This window comes from Ovis aries, chromosome 5 (assembly GCF_016772045.2).
Source record: "Ovis aries strain OAR_USU_Benz2616 breed Rambouillet chromosome 5, ARS-UI_Ramb_v3.0, whole genome shotgun sequence".
Classification (NCBI taxonomy): Eukaryota; Metazoa; Chordata; class Mammalia; order Artiodactyla; family Bovidae; genus Ovis; species Ovis aries.
The window spans coordinates 60,816,754-60,842,818 of record NC_056058.1 but is presented as its reverse complement, the minus strand read 5'-3'; the positions used below and the strand labels follow the sequence as shown (position 1 = coordinate 60,842,818).

Below are 26,065 nucleotides of genomic sequence, written 5' to 3'. Positions count from 1 at the left end.
AAGGGAATTCCAAACCCATGGAGCTGAGAATGACTGCCCAGATCAAGATCTACTCTCCCAAGTTGATGGGGAAATCACATCCCAGAAAAGGGAAGGGGCATGCCTTGGAGAAAAGAGCCAGTGAGAGTTTGGGGCTGTGTCTCAAACACAGGGATCCTGGCAAGCCCTTGGAAGGAAAGCCTGGATCCTCACAGCAGGATTGAGTCCCTTTCTATACCCCCAGGATTTCTGAAAAGAAAAGAATCTTGGCTGAGTTTGGGTGAAATGCTTGGGCTAATTTTTCAAGATGAACAGAGAGGAGTGGGTATAAGAAAACTTGGATTCAAGTCCTGGCTCCACCACTTGCTGGGTACAGAAACCCAGGTAAGCTACTAAAGTTCTCTGTGCTCTACGATGAAGCTGGGAATCTCATCGCTAGAGGGACCTAGCAACGATAATTTTGCCCTGCCTACCTCAGGACCTCATGGGGATCAACTAGAAAGTGGACCTGGAAAAAATTCACAAATGGCATGTTGCCATTTTCAAGTGAAGGATTATAACCTATTATCCAAGTCTGAACCCCCTGCAAAATCAGCTCAAGGTCATCATTACCTTCACAAGGGCTTCCCTAATGCCCCGCTCTTCATAACCTTTCTCACTCCTGGACTCTTACTGTTTATATAACTTTTACCCACGGCCTCACATTCTTTCCTGGTTATTTTATGCTGGCCCTCTTGCCAGCATGAGTGGAAACCTGGTGCTTAAAATCCTGGATCTTGCCACATTATGATCTTGAGCATGCCCCTTCCTTTCTCTGAACCTCTCTCCAAAAGTATAATCATTAAAACCACTAGCTTCAGAATTAGACCAATCTGAACTCAGGCTTGACCATTTACTAGCTGTGTGGCTGTGGACAAACAGTCTCTCTGAGACTGCTTCCACGTCTGTAAAATAATGGGAATAACCGTGTCTTCTCATGGAGCTACTAAGAGGATAGAATGAGATAACATTAGAAACACTCTCAGTGCAACAGAAAACCCTGCTCAGTTAATGGTAACTAACTGTACAAAATGAAGAGACTGGGCTTCAGTTGGACAGAGGTCCTGCTAGCAAAGAGATTCCAAAGGGCAAATAATCCTCCTTTTCTTTCCTACCGTTGCAGTAGGATTCAAAAAGCTTGCTTGGAAAGTATTTACCAAAGACTTATGGACTTCCCTTGAGGTTCCCTCTGGATTCCTCAACTGGTAATTCCCATCAACGCCCTTTCAGACAATCATTCTTGGTTCAGAAGTTCAAGGCAAGGAACTTGCTGTTTCTTGCAATTCCCAAGATGGCCTCCAAATGTTGTAGCTGTAAATACATTTCGGCCACAAATTAGAAGGCAGCCGGTGGGGTTTGGGGAAGGCATTTCAACCATATGGCAGGATGATGAATCATCCCGTGTTAATGAAAGTACATCTCAGCCGCTGGTGTTCTGTACCTGGTGCTCACCTGGGGGCCTGCGAATCTGGTATAATGATGTGGCTACCAGTCCCTGCTGCCTAAGAGTAGGGTGGAGGACAAGTAAGGGTCTCCTCCACCAGAGGGGATCTATCCCTAAATTCAGCATTTCATGAATGAGTCTCGTCCGGGGGATTTTTTTCATGGGCTTGGAGCTAAGCAGGAATCTCTTTTAATTGGCAGGTCCCCCAGTGAATGTCAGCTGCAACATTTTCATCAACAGCTTCGGTTCCATTGCTGAGACAACTATGGTGAGTGAGTCAAAACACAGGCTGCTACTTGCTGCCTGGAAGATATCTCCCTCTGAAATATTTACCCTCTGTACTGGTCTTGCTCAAGGAGGTGGGAAATCTGGTGTTGGGCTTCATGGGATTTGGACATTTTTTACTTCCTGTTCAATGTTTTGAGTGAAGACATATATCTGAAAATAGCCAAGGAGCTAGGGGGCTAGCACATGCTAAACACTCAGGATTACAAAAGCAAAGTTCTACCAAGAGGTGAAAGTTTTAGATTAAAAGAAAATATAAAGACCTGCTTATAAGTTTAAAATTCAGCTTCAGAATAGCAAAAGATGGGTTATACAAGTTGAGATGGGTATACTTGGTTGATTCTATGTTTGTATATATTTAAAAATTGCCACAGTGAAAATTTTAAAATAAATCTGTTATAGTAGAAAAATTCTAGGAGGAAAAATAACCAAAATGTTAATAGCAATTATCCCTGAATCATAGTCTTACGGAGGATTTCATATTCTTCAGTATTTTTATATTTATCTAATTTCTGTAAGGAGTAAATCTTATGTTAGTAATTATAAATAAATGTAATGCTACTTTAAAATATTTTTCTCAATTCTTGAAAACAAAAAATCAATTGTACTTGTTTTGAAGGGCTCAATAAAGCTTGTGAGAAAATAATTAAAGTGGCCTCAAATCAACTCTTTATGAGTAGAGTGAGAAGCAGTCAGTCAATCACCAAGTCCTATAGATGTTACTGCCTTCAAATCCTCTAAACCATCCATCCCTGGATGCCCACCTGCCCCTAGTCTAGCTCAGGCTGCCACAGTGCCTTGCTCACATTATTGCAAAGTGTCCCCAGCTTGCATCTTGTCCCCTCCAATCTATTCCTCCTCACACTGTGGTCTTTCTAAGATACGTACCTAACCACACCAGTCCCCTGCTTTAACACCTCCCCCAGAGCCCCCTCACCTTCAGCATCATGCTTGCAAGGCCCCTCTGATTCTGGTTGGCTGCATCTCTTCCCTCTCACTTCCCATTCTGGATGAGTGGAATTGCTCAGCCTTCTCCACCTGGGAGGTGCTTGCTTTCTGGTTTCCAGCCTTCTCTTGATGCTGCAGAGGCCTCCGCCCAGGGCCCCCACTCCAGCTTCCTTGCCATTGCCAACCCTCAGATTCCCTTAACTTTCTGCTTAGGATGACCTCCACAAGAAGCCATCACACTCTACCACGCATGTTCACGTGTGTAAGTTCATATGTGCGCTTGACCTAACGCTAGGATGGGTTCCTTCTACCCATTCTCACGACATGTGCTACAATCCCCATTGAATGCCCTGGCTGTGCATTCTCACACTCTCACAGTCTGCCCACGTGTCCCTCCTCTCACTGTAATGTAGTTCAGTTCTCTAGGGGCCAGAATCTTGTCTCATTTCCTGTGGTAACCTCAGCACCTGGCACAGTGATTTAATAACAGGCACTCAGTAATTTTTTTTAAATAAGTAAGCCAAATCTGATATATTGTCTGTTGATTCAAACCATTATTTGGTCTAAAATATTTATGCCAATTAGATCTAACTTTTTAGTCCCAGATTGGCAAAAATTGCTGAGTTCCATATGTCATGGGTCAAATGGTCCAAAATCTATCCTTTTGCAGAGAGGTCTGTATTAATATGGTCAAATCAAGCAATCAAAGTCCCTAAAACTAACAAGCCTTTAATCTCAATGTGGAGATTGTCCTGTCTATCGACTAAAACAAGCATGGCTGCTTTTCACTGGACCTCCAGGTCCAAAAGCCAAGTCGTTCCACCCTGTGAATGGATGCTTTCTCAGAGCTCCTAGTGAACCCCTCTGCTGTTCTTCTCCCTCCAGACCAGACATGCACAGACATCTGCATCATTCATAGTGCGTGTGGCAAATGTTGAAACTTCCACTCTTCTTCCAAAATGGTAAAGAGCTATCAAACCAAGTAATGGTTTACATATGACCCCGTTACATAAGCAACTTGATTGAGACAGGTGTACGTATCTGCACTCCAACCCCATCCCTGCTTTGCTATAACAGTAGCACAGAAATCTATTTCTTTATGACAGATTACTAATGGAGTAGTGGTTTGCCCTTGTTTTGCATGATGGTTAAAAGCTGAGGCTCTGAAGGAAACCTGGATTCACTCACTTTATGTAAGAGGCTGATTTGCTTTGTTACCTTTAAGCCTCAACTTCGTTGTCTGTAAAATCCCAGGGGTGATTAATATCATACTACTTCACCAAGTTAATTTCTTTTGCCTTCTGAAGTTATTATGGATGGAAATTATAGGCAGGAAAGCGTTTCTCAGAGTAAATGCTTTGTAAGTGCTCTTACTGTTTCCAATGATGATGATGAGAATGATGGGGGCAATGATGGGGGCTCTGAACACTGAAGCCCCAAAGTCACCCCAGATTAGTTGTGTGATCCTGAGCAATTCCTTGAGTTCTCCGAGCCTTAGTTTTCCCTTCTCCAGTATATGCTGTCTACCTCCTCAGACTTTATTCCTGCTACATATGCTTTCTACAGAAACAGTATAGCAATCAGGACATAGTCTTTCGTGCCCAGATGAAATCTGAGACTCAGCTCTGTGGATATGCACAAGGTAGCCTAAGCCAGCCTCCTCCTTTGCAGAGCAGGGGACCAAGAGCATCCACCTGGGGCTGTTGTGAGGACTGGGAGATAAGGCATGGAAGTGCTGAGCACAGGGTTGGAAACAGTACACACACAATGGATGGTAGTTATTATTTTCAGATGCCACTTGTAATTTTGAACAGCTTTCACATTTGTTCTCTCACTTCATTCCTTCACCAAATACTTGCTCTGGAAACCACTCTATAAAGCAGACTTGGCAGACACAATGCTCCCCCGGGTACGGCTGAGGAAACGGGGATTTGGAGACACCCCCATCCCAGAACTATTTAGTGACCGAGCAGGAATTAGGGTCCAATTCTCATAACTGCCAGGAAACCATCCCCAAGAAAAAGACATGTAAAAAGGCAAAATGGCTGAAGAGCACAGACATGGGAAATTGAGGGACCCCAGGACCACAAACACACTTAAGCAACAACCTAAGTGTTATCCAAAGTGGAAACCCAACCTCAAATCATGCCAGGCTCAGCATGGCTCAGGAGACAATAGTACTGAAAATGGAGGTAACCAACGAGGGGAAGAGCCCAGAGAGATGGCTGCCTGGGGCAGAGATAAATAATGTTTAGCAGCACATGAAGGACTGGCAATGAGGTACTTCTCTGGGAATGGGCCACAGCTGACACAATTTTCTCTTTATTAACTAAAGTTAATCCAAAGTAGAGTTGTAATTTTCTGGCTTCCACATTTAGTAATACTGTGATTTTTTTTTTTCCTACGGGGTTCTTAATTATCAATATGTGTTTAATTTACATTGCAGATAATTCAGGAGAAAACCTAAAATCTCAGAGGTAGAAAAACTGCTAAGAAACTAAGCCAGTCTTTATTTTACCGAAAGGGAGTCCAGTGTCTAGAGTGGTGACATCGACTGAGCAAGGTCACACAGCATACACTGGGTGAGACAGAAACCCAGTCCAGGCCTCCTTGCAACGGCCAAGAGCTCCTCTCCCCTGCAGCTTCTTTCTCCCCTAGATCCCACCAACCAAACCCTCTGGATCACTTTCCCATTCAAGCCTATTTCCTTGTCACTCAGAATACACTTAGCAAACAACATTGCATCCAAAAGCAAGACTATGCAGACTTGTATTAAAAGGGCAACAACCACACATTAAATGCTACTGTGTGTCAGGCATTATGCAGAGCACTTCCATGTGTATCATCTTATTTGCGCCTCCCAACAACCCCCACATGGCAGGACGTGTTATCTCCATTTTTGTTGTTTAGTCGCTAAGTCATGTCCAACTCTGTGATCTCATAGTCTGTAGCACACCAGGCTACTCTGTCCTCCACTATCTCCTGGAGTTTGCACAAATTCATGTCCACTGAGTTGGCGATGCTATCTAACCATCTGATATTCTGCTGCTCCCTTTTCCTCCCACCCTCAATCTTTCCCAGCATTACGGTCTTTTCCAATGGGTCAGCTCTTCACATCAGGTGGCCAAAGTATTGGCGCTTCAGCATCAATCCTTTCAATATTCAGGGTTGATTTCCTTAGGATTGACTGGTTTGATCTTCTTGCAGTCCAAGGGACTCTCCAGAGTCTTCTCCAGCACCACAACTCAAAAGCATCAATTCTTTGGCACTCAGCCTTCTTTATGATTCAACTGTCACATCCATATATCAGTACTGGAAAAATTATAGCTTTGACTATATGGACCCTTGTTGACAAAGTGATGTCTCTGCTTTGTATCACGCTGTCTAGGTTTGCCATAGTTTTCTTTCCAAGGAGCAGGTATCTTTTAATTTAATGACTGCAGTCAACCATCTGCAGTGACTCTGGAGCCCAACAAAATAAAATCTGTCACTGCTTCTACTTTTTCCCCTTCTATTTGCCATGAAGTGATGGCACCAGATGCTATGATCCTAGTTTTTTTAATTTTGAGTTTTAAGCCAGCTTTTTAACTCTCCTCTTTCACCTTCATCAAGATGCTCTTTAGTTCCTCTTCACTTCATGCCATTAGAGCGGTATCATCTGCATATCTGAAAATGTTAGTCGCTCAGTTGTGCCTGACTCTTTGCGACCCCACGGACTGTAGCCTGCCAGGGAAGAATACTGGAGTGGGTAGCCATTTCCTTCTCCAGGGGATCTTCCCAACCCAGGGATCAAACCCAGGTCTCCTGCATTGCAGGTAGATTCTTCACCATTTGAGCCACTAGGGAAGCCCATATCTGCATATCTGAGGTTGTTGATATTTCTCCCACCAGTCTTGATTCCAGCTTGGGATTCATCCAGCCTGGCATTTCACACGATGTACTCGGCACAGAAGTTAAATAAGCAAGGTGACAATATACAGCCTTTCCCAATTTTGAACCAGTCTGTTGTTCCATGTCTGGTTCTACAGATTTCTCAGGGGGCAGATAAGGTTGTCTGGTATTCCCATCTTTCTAAGAATTTTTCACAGTTTGTTGTGATCCACACAATCAAAGGCTTTAGTGTAATCAATAAAGCAGAAGTAGATGTTTTTCTGGAATTCCCTTGTTTTCTCTATGATCCGACAAATGTTGGAAATTTGATCTTTGGTTCCTCTGCCTTTTCTAAATCCACTTGTACATCTGGAAGTTCTCAGTTCATGTATTGCTGAAGACTAGCTGGAAGGATTTTGAGCATAACCTTGCTAGCATGTGAAATGAGTGCAATTGTGCAGTAGTTTGAACATTCTTTGACATTGCCTTTCTTTGGGATTAGAATGAAAATTGACCTTTTCCAGTCCTGTAGCCACTGCTGAGTTTTACAGATAAGAAAACTTAGGCTCACAAAGGTTAGGTCCCTTGCATAAGGATACACAGCTAATCGGGGATAGAAGTAGAAATTGAAATCAGGTATCACCCTAAACCCCATGTTCTCCTGAGCCAAATATAAACTCTTGTTGGGATTATCCAGCCCTTGCTTGTTTTGTGTGTGTGTGTGTGTGTGTGTGTGTGTTTTTATCATAAGGAAGTCAGAGCTGAAAGGGAACTTCACTGAACAGACATGCCTAGGCCCCCATACTTCTAGCCCAGGGCTCAGCCTCACCAACCACGTAATGAGCTGGTTGTGTACCCTGGGTCCATGGTAATATGGTCACAGTCCCAATGTCAGAAACTTTCCAGGCTGTGCCTGTTCTCTAAGAGCAGCAGGAGTGCAGAGCAGCTCTATAACCAGCTGGAGTCCCCAGGCCTGACTGTCTGCTTCCCAGGGCCCAGCTTTGTTCACCAGAGCTGAGAGTAGGCAGGCAGCCAACAAAGCAACAGGGGTCTCCATCCATTCCTGACGGGCAGAGCGCAGAGGCTGGCTGACCTTCATTCGACATTTGGAGTGATTCTGAGTCTGTACAAAAAGACGAAAGTAGAAGTTGGGACAGGAAAGTAGGAAAGGGAAGGGGAGGGGAGGTGCTGGTCTACAGCAGTACCTCCAGCACTCTATAAGACAAAAATGTGGACCTAGGACCTCAACAGGACCAGCCAGCTTATCTGACCACACATGCTTATGGGGGCGCATCAGTGTGTGCTCTGTGGCATCTATATATTATTGGAGGATCTGCATGCATGTGTATATTGTGGGACCATATGTTTGTGCAAATGCACACATAGGCCTGTGTACCTGTGCACACTAGTTTGAATATATTTAGATAGGTAGTGTTAGTCCGTCAGTCATGTCTGACTCTTTTCAACACCGTGAACTGTAGACCGCCAGGTTCCTCTGTCAATAGAATTCTCCAGGCAACAATACTGGAGTGGGTTGCCATTTCTTTCTCCAGGGGATCTTCCTGACCCAGGGATCGAACCCAGGGCTCCTGCATTACAGGCAGATTCTTTACTGTCTGAGCCACCAAGAAAGCCCATATACACAGGTAACCTCAGAGAGAAAAGTATCTGATCACATATGGATATGAACATAAGTAGGTATACTTTTATGGTTATAATCACACATGTGAATGTGTGTAATGGGGATGTGCATGTACATGTAAGAATATGTGAAAGTGGTTAAGAGTGAAAACACATGAAGGGTATTATTTTCAGTTATGTAACTGTGTGTGGATATTTGTGAATATTGGTGCATACATTTAAGGATGTATCAGCATTTGGGCCATCACTCAAATATGAATTCTGTGTGCATGCATGTGTGAATGTATGTACATACAAAAAGATGTGAATAAATGAAAGAGTATTTAAATGTATATCAGCATGTGGGTATGAGTATGACCATACAGTGTGCGGGTGTACATGTGAGTGTGCACGCATGGGGACACACAGACAGCCGGAACTCATGAGGAACTCAATGTCAGCAGATGTGAGAGAGAGACGAAATGTGCGTGTGTGGCTACTGACGTCCTTTGGGCACGAATCCTGGCATTTCCATGATAAGCACGTGTGCTCCAGCCTCTCTTGCCAAGGGTTGGGCTAGCCTGGCATAGAGACCGGCACACTGCGGCCAGGACCCCTGGCAACAGGTGACAACCTGGCCAACTAGAGCCCACATGCCTGGCCTTATTTGTAGATATTAGGGGAGAATTGGACAGAGCCCTGAACCAGGAAACAAGAGACCAGGGTTTGAGCTCTAGCTGTGCCACTGTCTAATACCACTGAGACTCACTTCTCCCTTGGCACCTGGCTCTAGGAATGCAGTGTAGGAATACACAAGAAATGGGTATGAGAGTCCTTTATGAATGCTGCAGAAATGTAACAGATTATTAACTACTAAAATAATCAGCCACAGTCACCAATACATAAGCCTAAGGGTTTTTTTCTCCATTCTGTTCCCTATTTATTCATTAATTGTTTCCACCCCCATTTTTAAGGTCCTATACTGAATGTACTGAAGGCAGCATTACATAGGCTCAAGGGATATAGGCTAGGCTTTCCTGTACCAACAAACACCACCCCAAACCCTAGAGTCTTAAAACCACAAAGACTGATATATCCCTCTTCTAAAGTCTGCCACAGATCTGGGGGACCCTCCAGGACTACTGTCCCCCACGTCATGGCTGAGCCTTGCATTTCCACATTGACACATGGTTTCATACTTGCTGTGCAAAGAAGGCATTAAATGGTAGCACACTGGCAAGTTAATGCTTTCCACCCAGCAGTGACATCTACCACCTTTGCTCACACTCCACTAACCAAGGAAAGCCTCGTGGCCCTATCTGAAAAAGACTGTAATCCTCCCATACGGAAAGAGACACCAGACATTTGTGACTAGTAGGGCCTTGCTTTTAAGGAGTCTCCTAGAGAAAGGAAACCAGAGACAAGACCACAGTGTGATGCGTGAGATTACAGAGGTGTGCACAGGACAATGCTGGAACACAGAGAATGGCCGCAACCAGCAGCAAAGTTAGGGCGTGCTCACTGAACATGCACGATATGCCAGGTGCTATGCAAATGCTGTGGTGTGGTTTTGAGCAGCTTTTTTTTTTTTTTGAATAGAAGTCTGATCATGGTTCTCTCCATGTTAAAACCTTCCAGGAGAGAATGGCTTAGTGGAATAACCCAAAGAGAAGGGGCTTAAAAACCGGTGTGTGTGTTCAACAGAGTTAAAAGAGGAGACATGTCAACTAAGAAAAGAGAACTGTATTCAGTGGATTTGGCAATGGGATGTGGGAGGAGAGAAGCATGTATGAAGGTAGGGAATGCAATTCAGGGACATGAAGAAAGCAAAAGACAGAAATATGAGAAGACACTGGGAAGATAATTCTTTCACAAAGCTTGCTGTGGAAAAAGGTGAGGCGGTGGTGGTGGTGGTCATTTATTGAGCATTTTTCTAAAACTCAGGCATCAGTGGTTAGCAAATTATGGAGATTATTTCATATAACCTAACAATTCCATTTTATAGATGACAAAACTGAAGCTCAGAGAGGCTTAATTCACCCAAGCTTTTCCAGCCAATAAACATCCTCACTAGTTATGGGGTAAGAGGAGAGGCTACAGTGCCAAAGGGAGGCAGGGTCATGGGAAGACGACCTTGCCCTGGTCTTCTTCACTCAGATTTGGATAACAAGTAGGATTTGTGCAATTCTAACAGAATGGGTATCTCAAAAGGTCTTGGCCATCCATCCTTGTGGATACTTGGAAATGAGAGCTCAAGATGTATGGAAACAGCTTCCATGTAAGGAGATTAAATGTCCTTATGTCTAACCATAAAAGTTAACACATTGTTTAGGAAGCAGTCACTTCTCAATGCCAGCCTACTTCTGGGATCGATTGACTAAATTGAATCAACTGATTGGATTGAATTGGGATCAGCTGACTAAATGAATTGATTTTGAATCATACAAGATGAAACTTAAGTCCATCTACTTCTTTCCAACTCTGCTGCTGTCAACTCTAGTTCAACTTGGCACCATCCCTCTCCTGCTTGACTAAAATGGCCTCTTAACTGGCCTCCCTGCCTCCTTTCCTCCCATCCTCACCACTTCCCATAGCGCCAAGAGGGAGCCTTTTAAACCCTAAATCAGATCACAGCACTCTGCTTCAAATTCTACAACAGCTTCTTAATCCTCTTACTACGTTATGCTCCTTCTGTCCAGAAAAATATTTGCATGAATGACTCTCATTCTTTCAGATCTCAGCTTTCTTTTCAGAGGTCCTTCCCAACTCCCTATCTAAAAATGTCCCCCATTCCAGTCACTGTCACTTCATGTTCTATTATCTTCAGTTATATCTAAAAAGTAACAGTTTGCTTGCTAGTTTGTGATTTTGTTTGCTTTCTTAGTAAGAGTGGGGACCCTGTCCCTCTCAATCATCCCTATATTTCCAGTACCCAACACGTTGCCTGAACCAGAGGAGCTCAGTCAATATTTGCGGAGAGAATTAACCTTGAAGTTTCTCCAGTTGAACCCCCATCTGTTGTCAGAATCTCTGCCACAAACATTGTGGTTTCGGCTTGCACACGTCCAGTGATGGGAACCCCTGCGCCTCCCAAGGCAGCCTGTTTCATCTTGGGACACCTCTTACATCTTCATTTGCCCAGGGCTTTCATTCTGATGCTGGGGCCACAGAGAGCCAATCTATGCACCTGCAGCACTTTGAAAACCTGAGGTCAGTCCGCCCACTCCCTCCCCACACCCGGCTCCCTCGGCCATTCTCCCCAGTTCTCGGTCTCTCTGCCTCCAGGGTGCTCTCCCAGTACAGCCAGCAGGTCAATTTCTATCTTGAGCCAAAAGGCCAAGAAATGAACCCAGGCCCCGAGGAGTGCTCAGAGTGGAGTGCACTGGGACGATGCCCCTCCATACTCTGGCTTAGTGGGCCTCAAAGCATTGTTTTTAACAGCAGCTACATACCACAGTTCATTTTTAAGCTGAATCTTTTTTTCCCCACATCTATTTTTTTAAGTATATAATAGTTTACAATGTTGTGTTAGTTTCTTCTGTATACCATGCATACATGTATTCCCTCCCTCTTGAGTCTCCCTCTCACCCGCCACCCATTCCACCCCTGCAGGTCATCACGAAACACGGCTGAGTACACAGCAGCCTCCCATTCGCTGTCCGTTTCACACATGGCAGTGTATATATGTCAATGCTACTCTCTCGATTTGTCCCACGCTCTCCTTTCCCTGCCATGTTTGCAAGTCCGTTCTGTACATCTGAGTCTCTGTTCCTGCCCTGCAAATATGTTCATTAGTACTATCTTTCTAAATTCCATATATATGTGTTAATAAGCAATATGAGTTTTTCTCTTTCCGACTGACTTCACTCTGTGTGACAGACTCTAGGTTCATCCAGATCACTACAAATGACCAAATTCCATTCCTTTTTATGGCTGAGTAGTAGTCCCCTGTGTATGTGTAACACATCTTTATCCATTCGTCTGTCAGTGGACATTTAGCTTTCTTCCATGTTCTGCCTATTGTAAATAGTGCTGTGATGAACATTGAAGAGAACCATACGGTGCAGTGGTAAAGAATCCACCTACAATGCAGGAGACCTGGGTTCTATCCCTGGGTCGGAAAGATCCCCTGGAGGAGGAAATGGCAACTTACTCCAGTATTCTTGCCTGGAGAATCCCGTGGACAGAGGAGCCTTGCGGGCCACAGTTCATGGGGTCGCAAAGAGTCAGCCATGATTGAGTGAGCTCGCCTCTCTTTGTCTCCTGCATTGACAGGAGAGTTCTTTACCACTAGCGCCACCTGGGAAGCCCACCTATAGCCTACCTCATTCTTAACGCTCTACCCACCCTCAAATTTAGAAACATTACAATGGTTTATTATTTTTACATTCAACACATTACAAAATGATTTCAATCAATATTTCCAGACTTGCAGCCTACCTATAAAATTCCACTGTCTGGACATAACATCTTTCCATGCTATTTAACCACTCTTCTCTAAGCTTATGACGCTTTCACTGCTACAAACAAGTGTCACTGTGAATAATCCTGGACATGACTTGCTGCATGTTTCCTTAGGATATATCACTGAAGTGGAATTACTTTATCAAAGGACCTGCACTATTGTGACAAATATTATTGCCCAGATCACTTCCAAAGAAGCTTCAATAATTGACTGTCCCCACAACAGTGTTTTTATCCTTGCCAACTCAAGATATTACCAAGCTTTTAAATTTTACCAAATGAGATTTAATGGTATTTCATTGTCATTTTTAATTTTCACTCTAGATTCTTAGTGAATTTGAGTATCTTTGCTTGTTTGTTTGCCTGTTTTTACATAGCAGGCAATTTGAATAAGGAAGGGCTTCCCAGTTGGCTCAGTGGTAAAGAATCCACCTGCCAATGCAGGAGACATAGGAGACACAGGTTTGATCCCTGGGTTGGGAAGATCAGCCCCTGGAGAAGTGAATGGCAACCATTCCAGTATTCTTGCCTGAAGGATCCCATGGACAGAGGAGCCTAGTGGGCTACAGTCCACTGGGTCACAAAGAGTTGGACATGACTGAGCAACTGAGCACGTATGCACAATTTGAATAATATCATAAGTTCCCTCTTTTATACGTCCCTCCATAACCCATTTGGAGCTTAGTCTGCTGTAAAGTAGCTGATGATGGTTTAACTCTATTTTTCTCTGATTAGATAATTTTCCGGCATTATTCTTAGTAGCCATTATTTCTCCACTGGTTAGAAATGCTGTCATTAAATGCCATTTCCTCCTCCAGGGGATCTTCCTGACCCAGGGATCAAACCCTCACCTCCTGTGTCTCCTGAGCTGCAGGTGGATTCTTTACCCACTGAGCCAACTGGGAAGCCTAGATACATGGTGGGCTACAGAAACAGCTGAGTGTATAAATAGCCTCAGTTTATTGTCCCGTCGCTCTGCATTCTGTGTCCAGGAGAAAAAAATCCTGTGTTGTTCCTCCTTTATAAGGTTTTATTGTCATTTCTAGTCTATTCTCTTTTTCTATGAACTGTAGATTCAGTTTGTTGATCCTAGGAAAATAGCCTCAGAGTTTAATTGGGATTGCAATGAATGTATAGATTCATTTGCAGAGAGCTGATGTCTTAACAATACTGTATGAATGTGGTATGTCTCTCCATTTATAGAGATATTCCGTTATGCCTCTCAGTAAGGTTTTAGAATCATTTTGTCACATATATATATGTATAACTTCTATATATATACACACAAGTCACACGTTTGTCAGGTTAGTTCTGAATATTGTGTGAGGTTGGTTAGCATTGTGGATAAGATCCTCGTTTGTTGCTTTTTCCATCATACTTTCAGTCTGTCTACACAGCTAAGGCTAGGTCACTTACACTCTGGAGTTGAGGAAATCCAAGAAAAAGTCTAGTAAATGTCATCCAGTTAGACATAGCTCAACACTCCACAAAACCTTGGTAAACTGATGACTGAGAGGAAGCCAAGAAGAGAGGCCTCACATTTGTCTTAGAGTCTGTTCAAGGCAGAAAACAGATTATGGCTAGCCTTGGTACGGTCTGCTGGATGGCTCTCTCCAAGACTCCACCAAGGGAGGCATCACAGTCTTGAATTTACAGCAGCACAGGTTTGGTGCTCCATCAGGTCAGATTCAGGAAGGCTGGTTAATGACAACCAAACCCATGAAAGACTGAAGTGGGTAAATAAGACCACCAAGTGATTTTAATTTATGATGGGACTTCCCATTGCAAAACAGCATGCACGTGTCCTCCATGAAAGCACTCTCTTACCCCTCTCCCAGTACCAAGAGAGCATATGAAAAGTTGCTTTTGACATACCGAACTGGAGGAAAAGAAGGTTTTGAGGAAATTTCATCTGGGCCAGAGACAGGTCTAAGATGCCATCCTTGTCTCACTGCATAGAAACCCTCTTTTCAGGGACTTCCCTGGTGGTCCAGTGGTTAAGAACCTGCCTTTCAATGCAGGGGACATGGGTTTGATCCCTGGTTAGGGAACTGAGATCCCACATGCCTTAGGGCAACTAAGCCTGCACACCACAGCTACTGAGTCCGCACGCCACAGCTACTGAGTCCGCACGCCACAGCTACTGAGTCTGCACGCCACAGCTACTAAGTCCACATGCCACAGCTAGAGAGAAGCCGTGCACTATGACAAAAGACTCCGCATTCTGCGACTAACACCTGACACAACCAAATAAATAAATAAGTATTTCTTAAAAAAAAAAAATTTTTAGTGATGAAAAAATTGGAGCTCCCCCAAGCAGGGTGACCCCACCCTCCAGATGATGCTAATTTATTAATCACCAAATCCCTGATCCTCAAACTGTCCTTACTTGTACCACTGAATGAATGTCTTCAATATGTTTATATAATAGTTCTCTAAACAAGACATAATACAATAAATTAGGGTTCCATTGATTAAATTACAAGCAGGGGCCTCTTATAAATCACCGAGATTACACACGGGTCCTTGTGATGGTGCTGAGCCTAGCCGAAGTTCTCTGCTGCATGTTCATCTCTGCGGTTTAACTCTCAGAGGTCAACCTTATTTCCTCTATTTCCAAGTTTTCTAGTGGTTCAGCTCACTTTCATGCCCTGTACTGCCAAAATTGGGCTTCCCTGGTGGCGCAGTGGTAAAGACTCTGCCTGTCAATGCAGGAGACACAGGTTCGATCTCTGGGTCAGGAAAATTCCCTGCAGAAGGAAATGGCAACCCACTACAGTATTCTTGCCTGGGCAATGCCATGAACAAAGGAGCCTGGCGTGCTGGAGTCCATGGGGTCACAAAGAGTCTGACACGACTTAGCGACAAAACAACAACTGCAATATTGTCCTCCTTCCTCTTTTCAAGTGAATAGTCACCCTTCAGTCTGCATCCTCTGGCAACCAGTTACGAATCCACCTCAGCCTGTATTACAATCCAAAGTTCTCCACCTGATACTGACCGTGAGGATACGTATGAGTGAACCTGTCACAGGGGCTCAGGGGGTCCCAGTACACTGTCTACTACGCTTCTTTCACCTCCCTATCTAGGAACTCGGTTTCCAAAAGAAAGAAAATAGAGAGACACCATGTAATTGTCAAGAGAATATGGAATTGGGAGCCAGACATTCCTGGATTCATATTCCTGCTCTAGCACCTACGAGCCATGGGACTCTGGACTTAACCTCTGTTTAACCTCTCTGAATTTCAGTGTCCTCCCCTGTGAAATGAGTATAATAATATCCAGTGTTCTAGGCTGATAAAAAGTTTAGAAACACAATGCATATAAAGTTCTAGCAAATGTTAGACACCCAATACAAGTAGCTGCTATTAGCATTTTTATGTAATTATTAAACTCATGCTGGGCTTTAGTGATCCCCTAAAGACAGACAAAGAGGCTCCGCTCCACTGGTCCAAACCACCTACAGCTCCTCACAACAAATGCAGTCCTGATTGTGTGTTATCCAAATGAGAATTTTCCAGGCAGGGTAGTGACTTAGGAGAGGGAGGAGTAGGCACGTGGAGTCCAAGAGGCAGTGTCAGGTACAGGGACTCTGCCAGCTGTGAACCTGAGTTTAGAGCAAGACCAAGGGTCAAATCCAAGGGGCAAACCAGGAACAAGGCAGGAGTGCCCGCCTGCTGGACCTGGGGCAGAAGCGTTTAGACTTTTGCCCTTTTTCAATACTTTCTGCTACCTGGGGGTCTCTACAAACCCACAGGTATACAACAACAGCCAGAGGCAGTTGCTGATGGCACTGAGGTATCACAAAACTGTGGCTCAGTACAAAACTGGGAGATCCTGGGTGGTATAATCTAGTGGCTAAATGCTTGGGCTCTGGCATTAACATCGTGGGTTCAAATTTCAGCTTTGCCACTTACTAGCTGTGTGACGTCAGGAAAAGCACTTTAACCTCTATGTGCCTTCATTTGCTGTTTAGTCCCTCAGTCTTGTCCGACTCTTTTGCGACCCCAAGGACTATAGCTTGCCAGGCTCCTTTGTCCATGAGATTTCCCAGGCAAGAATACTGGAGCGGGTTGCCATTTTCTTCTCCAGGGAATCTTCCCAACCAGAGACCGAACTCACATCTCCTGCATTGGCAGGCAGATTCTTTACCACTGAGCCTCCAGAGAAGCCTGTCACTAACTTTAGACAAAGCATTAAGAATTCTCAGGCTCAATTTATCCATAAAACAGTGTCCCTGTGAGAATCTGGGGAGAGGGTTCATTCAAGCACTTGGCACTGTGCCTGGCACTCAGTCGGGACTCAGTAAACTCTGCACGTGCTGGTGAGTCAGCTCCACACTCTCACAGCACTGGGAAGAGACTGGGGCTGACCCTCCTCACGTTTGGGGGCAACGTCTATAACTCCAGTTCCACAGTGCATCTCGGAGGTCTGGAAAGCTTGAATAGCAGCAGCAGCTCATGAATGAGGCCTGGACCCTTTTCTCTCAATGCCCCTGTTCCCCAGCTCTTAACAGACAGGTCCAGCTCTCAGGCACCTTATCCCAAACCCGGTCAGAGCTGTCTCAGAGTTTTTCTAAGAGAGCAGAGCCTGCCTGATGGCCGATTCACCTTGGTTCTCCTCCTCCTGCCCTCAAAGTTCTACAAGTGGTTAGGAAAAGCAACGGAGTAGGGCAAAATTTCTGTATTAAAGCCCCACACTGGATTGCTGTGTGGCCCAGGAAAAGTCTCTTTGCCTCTCTGGGCAGTCTGTAAAGTGAAGGAGTTGAGACAGAAGTCTACCTGTAATATTTGAGGAAGGAGATGGGAACAATAACAGACGGCAGTGATTCTCTCCTGTGTCCCACTCTCGACCCCTGCTATCTTAGTTTGGCTCCTCCCCCTCTTTCACGGCACTGTCACAGCGGCCTCAGAGCAGGTCTCCCTGGACCCGTTTCCTCTCACTTCAACACTGCACGGTCATGCCTGCCGCACTGATCTTTCTGAAGTCACACTGTGCTATTGCTCCGCTGCTTAAAACTTCAGTAGCACCCAACCGGCTACAAAATAAGATCCAAATACTTTGGTCTGGTAGTTAAGGATACCTACAGTCTCAAATCAATCCGTTCTACAGCCTCAACACCGCAGAGTGATTGAGAGAATGTGCTTTATATAATCAGACAGACCAGATTTCACCCTCACTATTTGCTACATGAATTTGGACTAAATACTTAATCTTCCTGAGCCTTCATCTATAAAATTAAGGTGAAAATACATATAATCATAGGATTGTTTTAAAGATAAAAATGAGGTGCAATTTGTGGCATGCTTAGCAAAATACCTGGTACATAGTAGGTCCTCAATAAGGGAGACGTTTCATTACTTCTGCAGCTGATGGTTGAGCTAAACTGAACTGTGTGAATGCCCCTGCCTACACACCTTTGCTCATGCTATTCCTTCCACGTGAAATTCCTCTGACGCTCCGACTCTACAAACCATAATCCTATATACACCAAGACCGCAGCCCTCAGTCCCTCACATCCAGCCATGCTTCGTGTCTGTACTCCTCACCCCTGTCCTTCTTCCTCACACATTACTGGCCTCCTTTCCAGCAGAAATCAAGTATTGCTCTTATTTCAGAACAATATCAGATCTAGAGATGCTAACTTCAGGAGGATGGAACAACCTGATAGGGGCCATTTCAAATGCTACCTTCTCCCCAAAAATCACTTCCAGATTCACCCGGAAGTAATCTTAACAACCTAAAAGCAATAACTAACAGCTGCTTATCTAATAGCAGCAATATCTAATAGAACCTTTTCTGACCGTTATCACATTCAGTTTTGTACATTAGATTTGTGTCCATTCCTTTCCTGGCTGGCTAGGTAATCTGAGCTCCATGAGGGTACAAGCCTGAGCCTCTACACTCATTGTTTTCCTACTGGGCCTCATAAGTGTTTACTGGGTTGCATCTCATTTAGAGAAGAGACATTCCTTTGAGAGCAGGAAGACATAAGAATCTGGTTCTCCATTCTCCTCATGGGTAATGTCTCTGGGTTCTGATTGCAGTGGGCACGTACCTTGCCCTCCATGTCCCCTTCCCACCAACACTCTCACCAGGCTTTTAGCACTTTCCCACTAAAGCAACTCATGCTTCCTATTTCACCACAATTTACAGTTTTAGAGGAGGTTAGAGTAAGACACCACTGAGCAACTTCACTTTCACTTTTCCCTTTCATGCATCAGAGAAGGAAATGGCAACCCACTCCAGTGTTCTTGCCTGGAGAATCCCAGGGACAGGGGAGCCTGGTGGGCTGCTATCTCTGGGGTCGCACAGAGTCGGACACGACTGAAGCAACTTAGCAGCAGCAGCAGCAACTGGGAGAGGTTAGAGTGCGAAACTAGACATAACAGCGGTGGGGAGAGGGGCGGCACACAGGAAGCCTTCAATAAATGTTTGTTGAATGAAAGAACAGATGAACGAATGCTCTACCTCGGTCTCAGAAATAAGGCCATCAGGGACTCTCAGAGGCAAGACTGGAGGGTGGATGCTAGAGCCTGCTGAGCCAGAGCTCTGGCAGGCCCGCCCCCTGGGACTTAGAAGATGGGCCACCTTGAGGGTCTGAGGACTAGAAGCCAACTACAGGAGGTAGGACCTGAGATTCTCGGGTAGAGAACCCCAGTGCTGCCCCTCCTGCCCATGAACCTGAACGTGGATGCCCAGCGGGTTGAATACCAACCAACGTGAGTGTACGGCCAAGTAAGTGAGATAGCATTTAGCTCTCAGTCGATTACAATTACATTGATTCCTTCTGAATGGCATTTCCCACTGCTGTTTACCAACCAGGGACAAGAAAATCAATCGATGCAGAGGGGAGGAGCCAGGCCACTGGGAGGAGGAGACAAGTTGCCTGTGGGTGTCAGACACAGCCTCCGCATCTCTTACCCTCACTATTTATGAAGCATTTCATAATAAAACCCTACAGTTTTTATTTTGTTTTTCTTCTTTTAGGTAATGTATGTTTCTATTTTTTATAGTCAACATGCATTACTTCTGTAATAAGAAAACTAAAGTATTTTAAATATCAGTAATAAAATGCAACTATAATAATGTCCTTCCCTACTTAGAATTCTCTGAAGACTCCACTCACTGCGTGCCTCCTCCCACTCCTGCCCTGATACATTCACTTGCTATTCTTTCAAAGGCACGTGCTCTTGCTTTGCTTCCAGGCCATCACAGGGGCAGTTCCAACTGCCCTAAATGCTTTTCCTTTTCAACTCTGCCATATTTGGTCCCACTTTAAATATCACATCTTCCTGGCACCTTCCCCGACCCCCACATCCAAATCTAGATGGAGAGCCTGAACTCTGTATCTCCCAGTGACCTGTTTTAAGCCTCAGCAGAGCCCTGTCTCCATGTGGTGTAAGCACCACACAGTAGGCTCTGGGACACCATAAATGTCTTTCTTGTTCTCAATGGATTTTCCAGTTCCTAGAACAGTGCCTGGCACTTAGACTCTCAGTTAAATATCACCAGAAAAAATAAAATTAATAATCATTACCTATGAGATTTGGAAGGGTTCTTAGAGACCATCTAGGAGCTCCCCTGGTGGCTCAGAGTGTAAAGAATCTGCCTACAATGCAGGAGACCTGGGTTCGTTCCTTGGATCAGGAAGATCCCCTGGAGGAGGAAATAGCAACCCAGTCCTGTATTCTTGCCTGAAGAATTCCATAGACAGAGGAGCCTGGCGGGCTACAGTCCATGGGTCACAAAGACTCAGACACGACTGAGTGACCTTCACTCACTCAGAGACCATCTAGCCTAACTTCTTTTGTGAGTGGCTGCATCACCCAGCTTGAGAGATCTGTTTCTCAACCAGGGATTGAACCCAGGCCACGGTAGTGAGTGTGTGGAATCAAAACCACTGGACTTCCAGGAAATCCCCTCCTAACTCCTTCTTTTAACAGTGGGGCCCAGAGAAGTAAATCCAGATTCTAATCCCAGGTCTTCTGTGAACTGTTGTGTGAACTTAGAAAAGAGTCTCAGTCTCTCCAGCCATAAAATGGGGAAAGCTCTTCATACTCCAACTTTTTCTGGCTGTGTTCCTCCTCATCCCCCGCCAGGCACACAGACTGGGTGGGTAGGCAGGAGGGTACAAGAGAACTCCAAGGTCAGGTCCATTGTCTCTAATTGTTTCCCATCAAGTTAAGGAGATAAGACACAGGGAGGAAGTGCTAAATTAAACATTCCTGGTGATTTGGTTTTATCAGAAGATCAGAAAAGGAAGCAGTCAGGAAAGACTGTGGGCATTAAGGCCCCTACCGGAGATAAGGCTTAGGCTGAGCAGGCTGTAGGGATGAGAGAAAATGGTCCCCAGCAAAGAACTGGCCATCCACTGCCAGGGGACATAATCAACAAGTTCTCACTAGGAGGCTGGGCTGATGTGGATTCAGACTCCAGCTCTGCCACTTACTGGGCTTCCCCGGTGACTGAGGCAGTAAAAAGAAATCTGCCTGCAATGCAGGAGATGTGGGTTTTATCCCTGGGTTGGGAAGATCCCCTGGAGAAGGGCATAGCTATCCACTCCAGTATTCTTGCCTGGAGAATCCCGTGGACGTTGGAGCCTGGAGTGCTATAGTCCATGGGGTTGCAAAGAGTCGGACATGACTGAGCAACTAACGCTTTCACTTTCACACTTTCTGCTGCTTGCTAGCTCTGGGCCTTGAACAAGCCTCTCAACCTTTCCAAACCTCGGTTTCCTTAAGTTCACTGTGAGAATATGAACGTCTAGCTTGCAGGGGTTTTGTAAGGATTAAATGTATGTGACGGTATCTAGAACAGTGCCTGGTGCCTAACAGGCCATTTTAAATGCCACTTTATTTTCCTTCTTCCCGACACATAAACCATTTGACATGTCACTGGCAAGAACATCAGAAGTGCAGCTGGGGTTTGGGGACCTGAAGGCTTTTTCTGTCCAACCATTCATAGTCTGTTTACTCTGACATGAATTGCCCCGTGCTTCATCTCTCTCTCTCTCTCTGACACACACACACACACACACACACACACACACACACACACACACACACTCTTCATGTAAAATCCACAGGACAAAAAGAGGCCATTTCTAATCCCTGATCAGACGGAACCAGATTGGGAGCTATCTATTACCGTCAGTAGGAAAAACAAAGCATCAACTTCCAGTCTGGTCTGAAGTTTTCCCTGCACCCTGGGACTTATAAGATATGAAGTTATGAGACCAAATGCCATTTTCTATGGGCCTGGAGGGAGAGGCTGCAATTAAATTATAGAACAATCCTATAAAATACCTTGGAACATTTTATGAAGCTGTTGATATTTCTATAGGAGAACAGAATAAGGCATGAGCTGAGGGGGGAAGTGGCGGGGTGAAGGTGAGGGCGGGAAGAAGGGCTGTTTGTTTCAGTTCGTTCGTGCTAATGACAGACCAAGAGTGATGAGGATTTACAGGCAGCCCCCCAAAGGAAGGCAGAGCACAGCCTCCCTTATCCTGCACCTTCAGAGAAAAAGCAATAGCAGGTGCTTACGAGTAGAGATTATTACTTGAAGGAGAACATTTAACGTTGGACTTGAACTGAGGTTATAATATTCTAGGAAACTATAAACCCTCTTGGGAATCCAACAGAGAGAGCTAGACTCTTCTTCATAGGACAACACAAATACACCCCAATTTCTACTTGCGGTGAAATATTCATGGGCTGCAAGTCAACAATGATTCTCTAACAAAATTTAAAACTTTTCTTAATGGAAATATTTCTTAACTTCATTACCCAATTTCCCACCATGGAGACCTGCCCATGCCATGAATTGCTTCTCAGGATGTGAATACAAACTAAACGGATTCTTTAAGTTCCTCTAGGATCCAACGAACAAATCCTCAGATAGTAGTCAAGGCACCCAGGTTCCAAAATGGGCTCTGCTTTGCCTTTTCAGAGAGACACTGGCCAGTCTCAATTATTTTTTGATTTCAGTTTCCCCATCCAGAGAAAAATAAAGATGGAGAAGCAGGTAGTTTTTAACTAGGACAGCAGTTTCTAACCTACATTCTGTAGAAGACAAGTAGCGTGTACAAAATAAGAGTTCTGTGGCCAAAACGAACCAGGGAAATAGTGAATAGTCTAGTCCCTTCTTGGGGATACACACAACTCCTTAGTATATTAAGGTCTCTGAGAAGTCCTCCAATAAAGAAATCTGATATATTTGGTTTAATCAAACATTTCCCTACTTGGTTTGATCGTAATCTTTTTCAGTGGAGTAACTACACTACAGTCCCATCAGAGAGCATTTTACTTAGCACTGGGTTTAAAACTCAGTAAGGAGTGTCATCTATTAATCCGCCCCAAACAAACAAATCAACACATGTTACAAAAGGTACTAGAAGGTGGCTACTAAAACAGAGTGGTATGAATTCTAAGACCAGCAGAACACTATAAAATTCCTCCACCCAACCTTCCTTCACTTCTTGGGAACTGGGCGAAATAGTGTGACTGCTCTGGCGTTAGCTTTTAGTCTTTTTGTTCTTTCAATCTGTCTAGAATAGTGACTCTCAAAGCTTAGTGGTCAAGAGAATTACTGCACTGATGGGGTTAATAATCAAAGGAGGACTGTATTGTGATGTATTATTTCTCTTATCAAAACACCTAAATTATATCAGTTCAGAGTTGAATGTAGTTAATAGGGCATCCAGAGAATTTTCAGGGATAATTATGACTCCCCTGATTTTTGCCTGATGCATAGACTTGACACCTCACCCCTCACTCTGATAACATCCTCCAGAATGGGCTTTGGGGAACACTGACCGGAAGCACCCAGGCCCTCCACGTGACAATCCAGGGCCTAACTCTGAGTTCACCTCTTTGTCTCCTGGCTGTAGGACTACAGGGTCAACATCTTCCTGCGGCAGCAGTGGAACGACCCCCGGCTGGCCTACAACGAATACCCTGATGACTCGTTGGACTTGGACCCATCCATGTTAGACTCCATCTGGAAACCTGACCTGTTCTTTGCCAATGAGAAGGGGGCCCACTTCCACGAGATCACCACAGACAACAAACTGCTGAGGATCTCCCGGAACGGGAATGTCCTCTACAGCATCAGGTGAGTCCTGTCAGGCTCATCACCCCCTGAATCCTCAGAACACGCCTTCTGGGAGGAGACCCTAAGAGGAGGGCCAAGCAGAGGTGAACCTGACAACCCAGTGCCTTTGCAGAACAGGCAGAGCCTGCTCTGCCACTTACAATCAGCAAGAAAGAATCAAACACCATGGGAGCTTCTGGAAGTCCATGGCTCATTATAATCAGGGAGAATAAGGAAGCAGCCTAGAGACAGAGGGTTAAAACTAGGCCCCCACACTTCCCCAGCATTTCAATAAAACAAGATGGGAAAAGAGTATTCGAAGTCAATGCCCACCCCAGGAATGTTTGGTTACTCAAGATAAATAAGTTCCAGAGAGCTGCTGTATATCAGTGTGCCTGTAGACAGAAATACTGGACTGTACACTAAAACATGTATTAAGAGGGTAGATCTCATGTTACACTTTTTTACCATAATTTTTTAAAAAAATAGTAGGACCAAAGGCATGAAGTCCGGAAAATCACAGCAACTTCAACACAAATGGCCTGCTGGGTGGACAGTGCTGCTCACAGGTATAAACCAGGGATGCTCCGTCCTGATTAGAAAACCTTTCTACCCTCTATTCCTTGTATTGACTTTAAGAACCTGGGACCCTCTTTCCTAGGAGGGATCCTGCAGACACTACTTGGGGTCAAACCTTCAGAATTTTCTGCCACACTCTGCAACCCCCATCCCACCTAATTCCCAGTCTCCTCCTGCAAGGCATGGAGTGAAGAACCAATGTCCATGTAATATTCTTACTATGCATTATTCCCTGAGAATTTACCCACTAGGCTGGGACTTAAGACGTATGATTTCTAATCCTCCCAACAACTCTATGAAGCAGGTTTTGTTATGCCTATTTTGCAGATTAGACAAGTGAGGATCTGAAAGTTTAAGCAACTTGCCCGAGTTCCCACAGCTATTTAGTAGTAGAATCTAGATTCTACTATGTTAGTATGGATCTAATGCCCACTCTGAGCCTAGAAGAACATTCAACAGGCACTCAAATATTGGATGAACATATTTCTATTTCAAAGAGCTTAAGGGGCACTGGTCCTAAATGCCTCCCTGTCTCCACCAGTTCCTCAGGGGAATGTATCTTTTTAATTCTATTAGGAGATGAGCTTTAAGTGTCCAGGCCCATAGGAGAGGCCGTAACGGCCCTAATCCCCAAGTGTGACTTGACTCAGACAGGGTAGGAGGGGGACTCAAGGACCTCAGGAGGGAGAGGAGGCACCGCAGGAGGGCAAACTGGGAGAAATCAGGGGCCCACATGGCCTTGCTCACTTGCTGCCCACCCCACCCCATGCACATCCAGACTGGAAGAGTGACAGGCTCAGGATGGCCACCAAGGCCCTGCTGGCTGGGGATTTGCTGCAGCCAGGCTAGTTTCACATCTCCAGGAAGCTAAGCCCCAGTGCAGCATGACAGAAGGACAAATCAGCAGAAAGTGATGTTCCAAGGTCATTCAACTTCAGGAAATTAACCCAGTGTGACAGTTGCCCCACTTTAGAGCTTTTATCTGCAGAAATTCAACGGCGTGCCCTTTCCCTTCCCCCTCCTCCTCCCACTCCCTCTTTTTCCTCTTCTTTCCCTCCCTTGCTTCTGCCTTGTACTTAAAGGGCCCACATCCACAGCCATGGGTAAAAGCTGGAGGAGGGCATTCACCCAGGGCTGTGTTCCTCACCATGTGGGGCCAAGGTGCTGGCAGCTAAGCCCCACATGACCATCAGTTAGGGGTCTTTGTGCATTGAGGTTGGCTTTTCAGGACAGCAATGCTAGAAAGCCCGTCAGCAAATACATGAGTTCAAAATCCAGAGGCCAGGAGCGACAGTTTTGAGTCCTGGCTGAGCCATCAGCTTGCTGTGAACTGACATGCGCCCCTCCCTAGCCTCCTCTGCACCCCGGTTTTCTCACCTGTCAAATGCGGGAGTTGGCCTGTCAACGGAAATCTCTTTGGCCTCCACTGGTCTTTCTTCTCCATTCCCTGAAGCAGGGGCTTGGGAGTTGGCAGAGCCCTTCAAGCTGAAGCCTTGCATCTCAGCTGAGCTGCAGACCTAGGATTCAGCTAAGGGGACTCCCTCTGCTTGAGACTGCAGCTTCTGCCAGGGTTGAACAACCCAAAATCAACAGCTAGCCCAAAAGCCTGGGGCAACCACTGCTTCCCAGCTGAGCCCAACAGGAGCCCGCAGATGGGAATCAGCTGTGTTTGGACACTGAGAAGGCAGGGGGCCTCTTGGAAACCACCTTTGATGAGTATGTGAAGGGAGGAGACAAGAACCA

General features: G+C 45.1%; 1 protein-coding gene across 1 annotated transcript in view; it reads left to right on the top strand.

The window, feature by feature from the left end:
• Window positions 1-26,065, top strand: part of GLRA1 (glycine receptor alpha 1) — a 106,730-nt gene that overhangs the window by 43,465 nt on the left and 37,200 nt on the right. The window contains exons 3-4 of the mRNA XM_060415937.1: window positions 1,663-1,730; window positions 23,541-23,764. Of these exons, the coding sequence (XP_060271920.1) occupies window positions 1,663-1,730; window positions 23,541-23,764 (292 nt within the window). The remainder of the gene's footprint in view (window positions 1-1,662; window positions 1,731-23,540; window positions 23,765-26,065) is intronic.